General features: G+C 42.0%; 1 protein-coding gene across 3 annotated transcripts in view; it reads left to right on the forward strand.

The window, feature by feature from the left end:
- Nucleotides 1-12,262, forward strand: part of LPXN (leupaxin) — a 36,093-nt gene extending 23,831 nt beyond the window's left edge. For 2 of the 3 annotated variants that reach the window (XM_080688212.1, XM_080688213.1), the window contains exons 5-9: nt 166-333; nt 1,595-1,768; nt 1,885-1,966; nt 10,663-10,811; nt 11,149-12,262. In XM_080688212.1, coding sequence (XP_080544338.1) covers nt 166-333; nt 1,595-1,768; nt 1,885-1,966; nt 10,663-10,811; nt 11,149-11,418 — 843 coding nt within the window. In that variant the 3' untranslated portion in view covers nt 11,419-12,262. The remainder of the gene's footprint in view (nt 1-165; nt 334-1,594; nt 1,769-1,884; nt 1,967-10,662; nt 10,812-11,148) is intronic. The other variant, XM_080688214.1, reaches the window with a different exon arrangement.
- The last annotated feature ends 1,059 nt before the right edge of the window (nt 12,263-13,321 follow it).

Raw genomic sequence — 13,321 nt, forward strand, 5'->3', positions numbered from 1 at the left:
TTTTTATTGGTGTATAATGTTGAATTCTTCCATATCTTGGAGGAAGGTTCAGGAAAGACTAAAGGGTCCATCAGTAGAGGTGAGTTTATAGGGTCATGAAGAAGATGCCACTGAGGATGAATTCCATGAGGCTGACTCTGTTCATGGTTCTCTCCTTGGCACCAGGTGGCAGTGAAAGCAGATGCCAGCAAGAAGTACTTACCAGACAAGCAGGATCACAAGGTCTCCCTGGACTCAATGCTGGGGGGTTTGGAACAGGAATTGCAGGACCTTGGGATTGCCACAGTGCCCAAGGGCCATTGTGCTTCCTGCCAGAAATCAATTGCTGGAAAGGTGGGATGGGCCAAGATGTTGGTCCTACAGCCATCTATGTCTCTCTCTGTGTGTGTGTCTCTGTCCCATCAAAGATTATTATTTCTCCTTATATTCTAAGATGTTTTAATAATCTATATATATAAAAGCCTAAGTGACCGTTTGACCGGTAGCTATGACATGCACTGACCACCAGGGGGCTGATGCTCAACACACAGGCATGGAAACATGTAACAGACTGAGGAATCTCAGAGGGAAAGGGCCAGGGGGGAGGGTGGGAAGAGATTAACAAAATATCTTATATGCATACTCGAGGCCCGGTGCATGGATTCGTGCACTGATGGGGTCCCTCAGCCTGGCCTGTGGGGGTCAGGTCAAGACTGGAAGTTCGACATCCCCTGAGGGGTTCCAGATTGCGAGAGCGCACAGGCCAGGCCAAGGGACTCCACCGGTGCACGAATCCGTACACTGGGCCTCTAGTAGTTAATAATTACTGATCATTTATAGTGCTCTGGGCACTGAGCTAAGTGCTTTACAAGTATTTCTTCATTTAATGGTCACATTAGTCCTTGAGGGAGACTCTAGTATTATTCCCTTTGTAAAGATGAGGAAACTGAGGGCTCAGGTCCAAGGTCTAGTAAGAGGTAAAGCTAGGATTTGAACCCAAGAAAGTCAAAGCTTTCAACCTTAGTTTAAGCTCTTAACCTTTCTGTGCTGCCTTTACTGAGAGGAACTTTCTCACTGTTCCCTCTGTGCAAACATTCCTAGTTTAAATTGATTGCATACAATTTTCAGCTGCAGTCGGCTCCAAATCATGGCCACTAACTCCTGCTCTGCATCATACTCCACCAAAACCATAACAGGGTTTTGAGACCCAACTCTGCATGGGGCATGAGATGAGATGTTCAAACCGGAGGAATAAAAAATGTCTTTTGGCCTTTTGCTTTTCTAGGGATCCCTGCCACACCAAGACTGTAGTTATCTGCTGTCTATCACTACTGTGCTCTGTTTCTTATACCATCTGGGGCAGTATAGTGGTAACAAACATTTACAGGCTTTTATCAGGGTGAGCAGTCAAGAAAGTGGGCACTTTTTTTCTCTCCATAAAGCATGGGCACCAGACCACATAGGTGGGACCCAGGTCCAGGCCTTAGTGTTGTGTAACTCCAGGGGGTGTCATTTACTCAGAAAATGGTGTGAAGAGTGCCCACCACAATGTGCAACCTGCAGGCCCTAGAGCACCCTACTGGGCTCTCACACTAGGCTTTGTTTCCTCCTCCAGGTGATCCATGCTCTAGGGCAAGCATGGCATCCAGAGCACTTCATCTGTAGTCACTGCAAAGAAGAGATTGGCTCCAGTCCCTTCTTTGAGCGCAGTGGCTTGGCCTACTGCCCCAAGGACTACCACCATCTGTTTTCGCCACGCTGTGCTTACTGTGCTGCTCCCATCCTGGATGTGAGTAAACCCCCCTCCCTCTGCTCTCCTGTAGCTTTTCCTCATTCCTATAGAACCAGGGTCATGTTTTACAGTTCGGAGGCATTCTTATATCTCTCTGTGTGTTCCTTTTCCAGAGAGTGCTGACGGCAATGAACCAAACCTGGCACCCAGAGCACTTCTTCTGCTCTCACTGTGGAGAGGTCTTTGGTGCAGAAGGTATGGCCTGGGGTACTTTGATCTGTCCTGGTTGTCCAGGATTCTGCCTCTACCACCCAAGTGCCCATTTCAGTGCCACATGCCATCCTTCCCTACCTTTCCCAACATTTATAGATTTTGTTAAAATTGAATTATTTTAATCAAAGAAACAGGATTGCATAGTTTAAAAACTAAAATATCACTTCAAGGGTGATATTAAAAATGAACAGTCCCCTGCTCTTTCTTTCTCCACTCCCAACCCTACTTCTCTCTTAATTTTTTTTAGCTTTTTCTTTTGTTATTTACCTAGGTTTTTTAAGTGATACATTACTACAAATTTATTTTCCCCTAATTTTAATCATTATGTATTCACTTTCTATCAGAGAAGATGAGGATTTAGAAATGTTATTACTATCCCACCATATTTAGGGATACCATACTTTCACCCCCAACATATTTCCCCTTCCACATTTTCTCAGTTTATAATTAGGTCATAATTACAGGTCAGATCAGTATTCAGTGTGTACAGGTAGATAATCATGTAAATATTGCTCACAGTTGAGCCTGGGTAGCAAACTGTGATTACAGTAGAACCTGGCTTTTGGAGTCAGACTACCTGGTTTAAACCTGGGCTGTGACATTTATTTACTAGACTAGAGGCCCGGTGCACGAAATTTGTGCACTGGGGGAGGGGAGTCCCTCAGCCTGACCTGCGCCCTCTCACAGTCTGGGACCCCTCAAGGGATGTCTGCCTGCCAGCTATCAGGCCTAAGCTGGCAGGCAGACATCCCTCTCGCAGTCCAGGACCCCTCGCTCCTTACCACCAGCCTTCAGCGAAGGTGGGAGAGGCTCCTGCCACCGCCACTGAGCTTGCCAGCCATGAGCCTGGCTTCTGGCTGAATTGCGCTCCTCCTATGGGAAAGCGCTGACCACCAGGGGGCAGCTCCTGTGTTGAGCATCTGCCCCCTGGTGGTCAGTGCGCATCATAGCAACCAGTCATTCCACCGTTCAGTCTATTTGCATATTAGGGTTTTATTATATAGGATGATGTTGATCCAGTCATTTAACCTCTTTGTATCTCACTTTCCTTATCAGTAAAATGGCCCTAATAATAATGTCTACCTTATAGGATCATTATGAGGATTTTAAGAGTCATTATTAGGGTTTAAAACAGTGTCTGGCACATGGGGTACTTTTGTATATATATATATATTTTTTTCCTGAAGTCAATATTTGGATCCTTTTTTCATTAGCTTAATTTTCATTATACTTACTAATTTATCTGACAGAACTGTGAAATCTTTTTCAAAGTGGTCAACCACATGTGGGGATAGGTCAGTTCCATTTGTTCTTTCTCATAGATATCTGTCTCAGAGACACCCATATTCCTGCTCCAGCCTGAGGCCTGTTGAGAAGCAGTTATTCTGGGTCATTATCTTGGGAATTACTTTTACTATTTTCCTCTTTGGATCCTCTGTTTCCTGGATCTCAAGTCTTTTTAATACATGTTACTGTCTTTATTTTGATAAAGCACATCCTGTAGTAGCTCTTGAAAACAGATAAAAATTTTGAGACCTTGAATATCTGAAAATATTTTTGATCTGTTGTCTACCTTCAGTTGCCTGGGCAGACAATTCTAGGTGGAAACTATTTTCCCTCATAATTCTGAAGACTTTGTTTGTTTCACTGTTTTCCAGTTTCCACACTTGAGAAGTTTTTTTGTTTTGTCTTTTTATTATTTTTTAAAATCTTTTTTTTTATTGTTTGAAGTATTACAAATAGTATTACATATGTTTCCTTTTTTTTTCCCCATTTGACCTCCCCCCTGGCCTCACCTACCCCCCAGTGCATGCCTTTACCTGCCCCCTCCCCCCAGTGTCTTGTATCCATTGGTTATGCTTATGTGCATGCGTACAAGTCCTTCGGTTGATCTCTTACAGCCCCCCCCCAACAACCTCCCCTGCCTTCCTGCTGTAGTTTGACAGTCTGTTCAATGCTTCTTTGCCTTTGTATCTATTTTTTCCCCCATTTCTTTCCTTAAAAAAAATCTTGCCTCTGCAGACTAGAAATAAACATATAATAATTGTTGAAAGTATTACATATATCCCCTTTCTCCCCATTGACCTCTTCTAGCCCACCCCCACCCCCTGCCCCAGGCCTTCACCACCCTATTGTCTGTGTCCATGGGTTATGCATTTATGCATACAAGTTCTTTGGTTGATTTCTTCCCACATACCCATCCTCCCCCCGCCTTCCCTCTGAGATGCCACAGTCTGTTCCATGCTTTTATGTCTATGGATCTATTTTGTGCATCAGTTTATTTTGTTCACTAGATTCCACATATGAGTGAGAAAATGTGATACTTGTCTTTCTCTGACTGGCTTATTTCACTTAGCATAATACTCTCCAGGTCCCTCCATGCTGTCTCAAAGCAGTATAAGATCCCTCTTCTGCCCTGGCCAGTTTGGCTCAGTGGATAGAACATCGGCCTGCAGACTGAAGGATCCTGGGTTCGATTCCTGTTGGGGGCACATGCCCGGGTTGCCACCTCGATCCCCAGTGTGGGGGCATGCAGGGGACGGCCAATCAGTGATTCTCTCTCATCACTGATGTTTCTCTCTCCTTCTCCCTGCCTCTCTGAAATCAATTAAAAAAAAAAAAATCCCTCTTCTTTACTGCTGCATAGTATTCCGTGTTGCAAATGTACCACAGCTTTTTTATCCACCCATGTATTGATGAGCACTTGGGCTGTTTCCAGATCTTAGATATGGTAAACTAGAGGCCTGGTGCACAAAAATTTGTGCACTGGACGGGGGGCCCCTCAGCCCGGCCTGCTCCCTCTCACAGTCCTGGAGCCCTCAGAAGATGTCCTACTGACAGCTTAGGCCCGCTCCCAAGGGCCTAAGCCACAGTCGGGACTCCCTCTGTAGGAGACGACCAGGCTGATTAGGGAAGGTGCCGCCCTCATCATCCCTGTGCCTCACATCTGCTTGAGCCCACAGCTACCTGAGTCCATGGCTGCCTGAACCCATGGCTGCCTGAGTCCTGGGCCTCACAGTGGCCTGAGCCCACGGATGCCTGAGCCCATGGTTGCCATGAGCCCATAGCTGCTGTGAGCCCCAGGCCTCACAGCTGCCTGAACCCATGGCTGCCGTGAGCCCAGTGCCACGCAGTGCTGGCTCCCCTGCCTGTGTCCACTCCAGGGCCACCCGAGCTGCCTTGCCAGCTCGGGCAGGTCCCCCTGTATCTGTCTCTGTCTCTACTCCGGGCCTCACCTGCGTGAGCAACCTCCTCCTGTCCGTTCGTGACCTGTTATGGAGTCCCGGACTAATTTGCATAGCGCTGCTATGAACAAAGGAGTATGCATCATTCTTTCTGACTGATGTTTCAGGTTTCCTAGGATATATTCCTAGAAGTGGGATCACTAGGTCAAATGGCAGTTCCATATTTAATTTTTTGAGGAAACTCCATACTGTTTTCCATAATGGCTGCACCATTCTGCATTCCTGTCAGCAGAAAAGGATTCCCTTTTCTCCACATCCTCACCAGCACTTGTCATTTGTTGATTTGTTGATGGTAGCCATTCTGACAGGTGTGAGGTGATACCTTATTATCCTTTTAATTTGCATCTCTTTGATGATCAGTGACTGAGCATTTTTTCATATGTCTCTTGGCCATCTGTATGTCCACTTTGGAGAAGTGTTTATTTAGATCCTTTGCAAATTTTTTAATTGAATTGTTTATCTTCCTTTTGTTAAGTTGTATAGGTTCCTTATATATTTTGCATATTAACCCTTTCTCAGATGTATCATTGCCAAGTATGTTCTCCCATACAGTGAGCTCCCTTTTCATTTTGTTGGTGGTTTCTTTTGCTGTACAGAAGCTTTTTATTTTGATGTCCCATTTGTTTATTTTCTCCTTAGTTTCCTTTGCTCTAGGAGATGTATCTATAAACATATTGCTATGGGAGATGTCTGAGATTTTGCTGCCTAAGATTGTGTTCTTATTCCTGACCCTTTCTATATTATCTGCTTTTCCCTCTTTTTGTGTTTCTTTTTCCTTCTTTTTTCTGAATTGTTTTGATTTTTTCCTGACTTCTTTTTTATGTTTGTTTTGAACAAATATAACCCATACATGGATTCAGAAAGCTTCTTTATTTGTCTTTTCCTGTCTTTTTGGAATTAATTCCCTGGGGAATGTTTTATCCTCTCTCTGAAATAAAAACTTGGACAGTCCCATGTCTTTTCTGATTCCTCTTTTCTTTAAAAAATTTGTAATAATTTTATTGAGTGACATTTGTTAATAAAATTATATATTTCAAGTCTGCAATTCTATAACACATCATCTGTATTTTGCATTGTGTACTCACCACCCAAAGTCTAGTCTCCTGTCACCATATATTTGACTCCCTTTTTGCTGTTATTAATCCTCACCTGAGGATATTTTTCCATTGATTTTTAGAGGGAGTAGGAGGGAGAGACAGAGAGAAACATCGATGTGAGAGAGACACATCCATTGGTTGCCTCCTGCATGCACTCTGAGCAGGACTGGGGAACCTGCAACCAAGGTACATGCCCTTGACTGGAATCGAACCCAGGACCCTTCAGTCTGGGGGCTGACACTCTATCCACTGAGCCAAACTTGTTAGGGCTAGGCCTTTAATCTTGAATCAATTCAAGAGATGTTCTCTCTGCCAGCATTACGAAAATTTTTAAAAAGGATTAGAAAAATGAGGTTTCACCATTCAGAATGTCAACTTGTATGTAATTCCGCCCCCCCCCCCTTCTTTCCTCATGGTGCCCAGTATCTCTGGTTTGATATCTCCAGAATTAATTTCTGTATCTTATGGTAGGGTGGGGAATCTGATCTTCTAACAGCTCCTCAGAATTGCAACCAATCCTGTTTTCAGTCTTAAGACTATTTTATGCATTCAGTTTCTGAGCCCCTCTGATGATATGAAGCTCCAGATGACTTAAGTTTTATTGGCACCTCCTCTCTCTGGAGACGTAGATTTCAGTGTTCTTGTCTTTGCCAAGCTAGTTGTCACACTTATACCAACTTTAAATTTTTGAAAATTTTATTGATATCTCATTTGTGGCATCTCTTTTCCTTTTCTCCTTTTCCTATGGGTCTTTCTACTTTAGATTATTCTTTAACTATCATGTCAGTGATGTTTCAAGCGGAAGTGAAGATAATCCCACGTGTCTTGCCCTCACCAGTGTGGACTCTACTAATGTCAGGCCTGTTATTATGTATATTCCTAATTACCATTCATTTAATCCCATCCACAACTGTGTAAGACTAATTTTAATCCACATTTTATCTAGTTATAGATGAAAACACTGAACCTCAGAAAGGAAAAGTGATTTTCTTAAAGTCATAAAATTGGAAAGTTAAAGAGTTGGAATTTAAATTAAGGTCTTATTTTTGCAAGTTTCATATTTGTTTGCTTTTCTACAACATCCTAAGTGCCCTTTGACAGAGTCTCAATTCCTCTTCTACTGTTGGAACTTTGTACTTTCTTGGCACCAACATAATGCACTTTATTTGAAGATAGACCTGGATTGAGTAGCACTGACATAATCCACTAGCTAAGTGCTTTGTAGTAATTTGCATGTTCACTGAAGCTTGTTCAATGCTTTTCACAAATCATTAGGCCTTTCATTTCTAGATTGCACTTTAGGTAAGCATATTTTTCATTGGGGTTTAATCTAAAGCATATTGAAATGTGTCATGGCAAATTTATATTGCACCAGTAGCCATAGAATTCTAAGAGCTAGTTGAGTAGAATAGTAAATAGAATATGACCCAGAGATAATTATGATGTGGAAGTTGCCTGAGAGCAGAACAAGAGGATACAGATGAATTTCAAGAAGAAATGTAAGTTAGATACAAAAGGAAAATATCCTATCCATAGGACACCAGGAAGCATCATTGCTTTTGACTTGGGCCTCTTCTAAACTGACAGGCAGATTGGGTTATTTATAATTTCACATAAATATGAAGCCACACCTAAGATATATTTATTTAGACAATTGATTTAAAAGGCCATTTACCAGTAAATGGCCTTTTAAATCAATTGTCTAAATAAATAAGCTCCTCTTGAATAGCATTTTTGTTTTTATTTTTTGCTTTCTGTAAATGGGTCTCCTACTATAGGGTTAGTCCATTAATTAGGTGGCATCCTGCTTTACTCAAGTCACACACAGAGCTTCTATAATGACAGCTAAATCCTTGAGCCTCCTGGGAAATTAAATTCATCTGCATTTTTTGTTTCAGTTCAGGGAATTGCTCTTTAAGCCTCAAGTTTCTAAGTACATCAGGCCTTAACATCCTCCCATAGGGAATAGGTCCTCATTGCCTACCTTCTTTTTAATTGTTCATTATCCAGGCCATGCAGGTGCTCCCTAATTTCCCTGGTGGATAAGAGCCTCACAGAGTGTGGCACTTTTAATTGTTAGTGTTTCTCATCCATCCTCCAGAGGTAATTGGCCCCAGAGAGAGCCTCTAGGCAAGTAGGTGCTGAAACTTTCTCAATTTATTGCATAACATATGCAGGGGTATCACAGCAAGTTTGGCTTATTGCTTTTGATTCCTCTCCTGAGACTCACCTGAGTTCAGACAGAGGCTGTTACTTCCCTGCTATCTCATTCTTATGACCAGCTACCCTACAAATGCCTAGATGAGGGTCATTCCTAGATCAGTTGGCATGTCTTATAGTTTTCTCAAGTAACACTGACTTACAAGCAAGCTCACTTTTAGGTCATTTGCGTTGCCTGAGGACTTGTCCCAAATAAAAATTCTCAGGCCCCATCCCAGACCTACTGAATCAGAAATTCTGGGGTGGGGCCCAGTCAGTAATCTCACCAGGTTATGGATGCACAAGAATGTATAAGAAATATTGGGGCACACAAAAGCAAGAAAGGTGGCTGTGCATGTTGGTTTGTTTTTCTTAAATACTAGGCTTGCCCACAGTCAATTGCACTTGATCAGACTCTAGAAATTCTTTGATAAAGTGAAAAAAAGTAAGCAAGCTCATCTCTGTCTCAGAGGAAAGAACACAATTATTAGTTTAGATTGTTAGATCTATAGACCTCAGAAGTCTGTTAAACTATCTGCTTTTCCAAGACAGCATCATTGAACAAGGCAAGGCATATCTAACAGTGACTGGAGATCATGGGAAGATTACAGCCACCTGATTTGGGTCCCATTGCCTTTTTTCTCTTTTTTAATTTGGCTACTACTATCAAAATAGATTTCTAGAAATAATGTTCTTGGTGGGCTACTTTCCAATCCACTGAGTGTGCTTTACTTTCACACTATTTTAGTGGGCACAGGTGGAGCTTTCATATTTGCAGAGATATTGGCTTATGATATTTGTGCTCAGCCAACACTATCAGGTCCCACAGAGAGGTATTGAGATTTCTTTGTAGTTCTTTTTGTCTTTAGAATTCATCTTGTAGGACTGTACAGTCAAAATACGGTGTTTTAAGGACGCTAGAATGAATTATTGCCTTTTCTTGGTCATATCACCAATTTGTTATGTAGTTTAATTTGTTTCCACTTGATTCAATTTTTAGGGATGCATTTTATAAAACAATAATTGAAACCATATTATTATTTTTAAACATATATTTTAGAGAGGAATGGAAAGGGATAGAGAGGTAGAAACATCAATAAGAAACATCATTGATCAGTTGCCTCCTGCATGCCCCCCCGACAGGGGATTGAGCCTGAAACCCGGGAATGTGCCCTGACCTGGAATGGAACCGGTGGCCTCTTAATTTCTGGCTCAGTGCTCAACTGTTGAGCCACACCAGCCATGCCAAACCATATAATTATTTACGGGCCTTTATATTCATTATATTTCTCTGAGATATAATTAACAAATCATTTCCTTTGTTTGTCCTTCCTCTTAGCTTTGCTTACAGTGTTTTTTGATCATGCATAAGTCATTAATATATATTTTAATGTAGCTTAATTTATTAATATTTAACTTGCTTTTGAAATTTGAGACATTTTATGACAGTTCTTATTTTATTCCCAGATTAAAGAAGAATACATCCATTTTTTAATTCAAGTATTTGTATGGTTTGAATTATTACATTTAGATCTTACATCTATTTGGAAATTATTATTTCATAGTTCTTTATTTTTAAATATGAGGTAGGTTTTTTTTCCAGGTGCCGTTTTAGATACTGGAGATACAGTGTGACAAGACCAACAAAATCTAGTTTCTCTCAGAGCTAATGTTCCAATAGGAAAGACAGACCACAAAGATGATTTTAGATAATGGTAAATAAAGGCAGTGAAAAAGACCAAGTGATAGGTACAGGCTGGAGAAATGCCTCTTCGATAAGATGATTTTATTTTTTTTTTTAGCTGATTTATAAATGACAAGGTGAGGCTAGCCATATCGAGGTCTGGGGCAGAACTGTCCAGGGGAAGGGAATAGTTAATACTAAGACATCAAGAAGCAATAGCCCTTAACACTGTTAATGCTCACTATGACTCAGGCACAATACTGAAACACTTTACCTGCATTATCACTGTATTTCTCAGAATGGCCCTTTGAGGTCGGTATTTGTTGTTAGCTCCATTTTGAATACAAAGACACTGAGTTTGGGAGAGTTTAAAATCATTGGCCTCTTCTCAACCTCCAATTTGGCTTCTGGTCTCAAACTGCAACAGTGAACCCTTGATTTTTCTCTCTCTAGGTTTTCACGAGAAGGACAAGAAGCCATATTGCCGAAAGGATTTCTTAGCCATGTTCTCACCCAAGTGTGGGGGCTGCAACCGTCCGGTGTTGGAAAACTACCTTTCAGCCATGGACACTGTCTGGCACCCAGAGTGCTTTGTTTGTGGGGTCTGTGCACTCATTTATTTATTCTCTTGGGGGAGGATTTAAGGAAAGTCAGGGGTTCTCCTCTCTGAGAGGCAGAGCTGCTAAGAGGGTTCAGAGCTTGGGATGAGGGATTGATGTGGGCTTCCGAAAGGAGACATGAAACACAGCATTTGTTGTGGCATTTGCTTTCTGTTTTGCAAGTGGGCCATATTCTAGCCTTCATTTGTCAAGGACCCAAGTGAATTTCTACTACTTACTGGCAGGTAACTGGCAGGAATTTCTAGGCTAAAAGTTTTACTTTGCTAATGTTTTATTCTGACATCTGCCTTCATTTCCTTTCTCTTCTCTCCACCCCCAGGACTGCTTCAGCAGTTTCTCCACTGGCTCCTTCTTTGAACTGGATGGACGTCCATTCTGCGAGCTCCATTACCATCACCGCCGAGGAACCCTCTGCTACGGGTGTGGGCAGCCCATCGCCGGCCGCTGCATCAGTGCCATGGGCCACAAGTTCCATCCTGAGCACTTCGTCTGTGCTTTCTGCCTGACGCAGTTGTCGAAGGGAATCTTTAGGGAACAGAATGGCAAGACCTATTGTCCACCCTGCTTCAATAAGCTCTTCCAAATATAATCTCAGCTGAACCCACAGCCCTCCAGATACCCTTTAACATTTAAACCAAGAGAGGAAAGAGTACATTTGCTGTTACTGACCTTCTGCTCATTAAGCTTATAGAGAAAGTAAAGCCTAAGAAGGGAATGTCTAGATGTTAGGCTTGCAGCCTTAAGTTTCAGATTTCTAGTCTTATTTTTTTGATTGGGTTCTTGGATTTAGATCTGGAGCCTGCTAGCTAGTGTCTCTGCAGATATATTTTCCACATGCACACATTCATTTCGTAACTGGTTTTGTCAGATTTCTCCATTTTCACCCCTGTGATGGCCCTGCTCACATCTCCCCTCCTTTTCAAGCTTTTCATATTTCCCTGTGACTCAGTTCCTCACAATCATGGCTATGGACTTTATCCTTGCTGTCAGGAATCATGGTAGCACTCTTAAGCTCCTTGCATCTCCCTTCAGTGTATTTCTCTTTTTCAAGAGGAATTAGATTTTAACTGGACAATTTTGAGTGCTGACATAATTGACAAATAAAGTGGCTTGTGTGTGTGTGTGTTTTAAATATGTTTTCATTGATTTTAGAGAGAGAGGAAGAAAGAGAGACATTGAGGTGAGAGAGAAACATCAATCAGTTGCCTCCCATATGCACCCTGACCAGGGATAGAACCTGCAACCTGGGTATGTGCCCTGACCAGGAATTGAACCTGCAACCTTTTTGATGTATGGGACAACACTCCAACCAACCAAGCCATACTGGTCAGGGCAAGTGGCTTGTGTTTTAATGACTCAATATCATGTAGTTTGGTAGATGATCCTTCTGCTTCTCATATTAATAAACTAAGCACTTTGTGGAATTAATTACATTTATATCGTACCTCTTATTTACATCCATACAATAAGCATTTTTTAATTAAAAGGAGAAACCCCTATTCACTAACTTTTTTTAAATTAATTTGGACCTATAACATTTATTTTATTTTATTTTATTTTATTTTATTTTATTTTATTTTATTTTATTTGCACTTAGATAAATGAATCATCTTAAAAGATGGCAAAGCTTCTTAAAATTGTTCTCATCACTTTGTTTACTAAAGGAGAAAAACTGGATCTGCACTAGGCACTTGCAAATCTTTATTTGCATATAAATGCATGTCTCCAAACTAAAAAAAACAAGTATATATTAAATATGTCCAGATTTCTTGTATATCAATTATATCTCAACTAGAGGCCCGGTGCATGAAATTCATGTACTGGGATGGGGGGTCCCTCAGCCCGGCCTGCCCCCTCTCACAGTCTGGGAGTCCTCAGAGGATGTCCTACTGATGGCTTAGCCGCAGTCTGGCCTCCGTCTGTGGGAGGTAACATGGCTGATCAGGGGAAGGCACCACCCCCATCACCCCGCTGCTGCTGCCACTGCTGGCCACCACAGCCGCCAAGGTGTTTTCATCAACACGGACTCCAGTCCCTTCACCACAAAAAAATGACAACTTTCTTTAGGCATTTTCAAGATGTGTCTTTCATAGGATATGACATTTCTTTCTTTTTTATCCTCACCTGAGGATACGTTTCCATTGATTTTTTAGAGAGTGGGGAAGAGAGAGGGGAAGACAGAGAGAAACATCAGTGTGAGAGGGACCCTTCAATTGGTTGCCTCCTGCATGAGCCCTGACCTGGGCCCAGGCCAGGGAGGAGCCTGTAATCTAGGTACATGTCCTTGATCAGAATTAAACCCAGACCCTGCAGTCCACAGGCCAAGGCTCTATCCACTGAGCCAAACCGGCTAGGGAAGGATATGACATTTCTTAGCCCCTCCAGTAGCAGACCTTTGTTTTTCCTCTAGGAGTGGGTGGAAAAACCCTAGATCACCTTCCTGGATTCTTATTACCCAAGTTACCAAGAACACTGCGAGTGGCGGTGTACAG

Source organism: Plecotus auritus (genome assembly GCF_963455305.1).
Source record: "Plecotus auritus genome assembly, chromosome: 9".
In the NCBI taxonomy this organism is placed as follows: Eukaryota; Metazoa; Chordata; class Mammalia; order Chiroptera; family Vespertilionidae; genus Plecotus; species Plecotus auritus.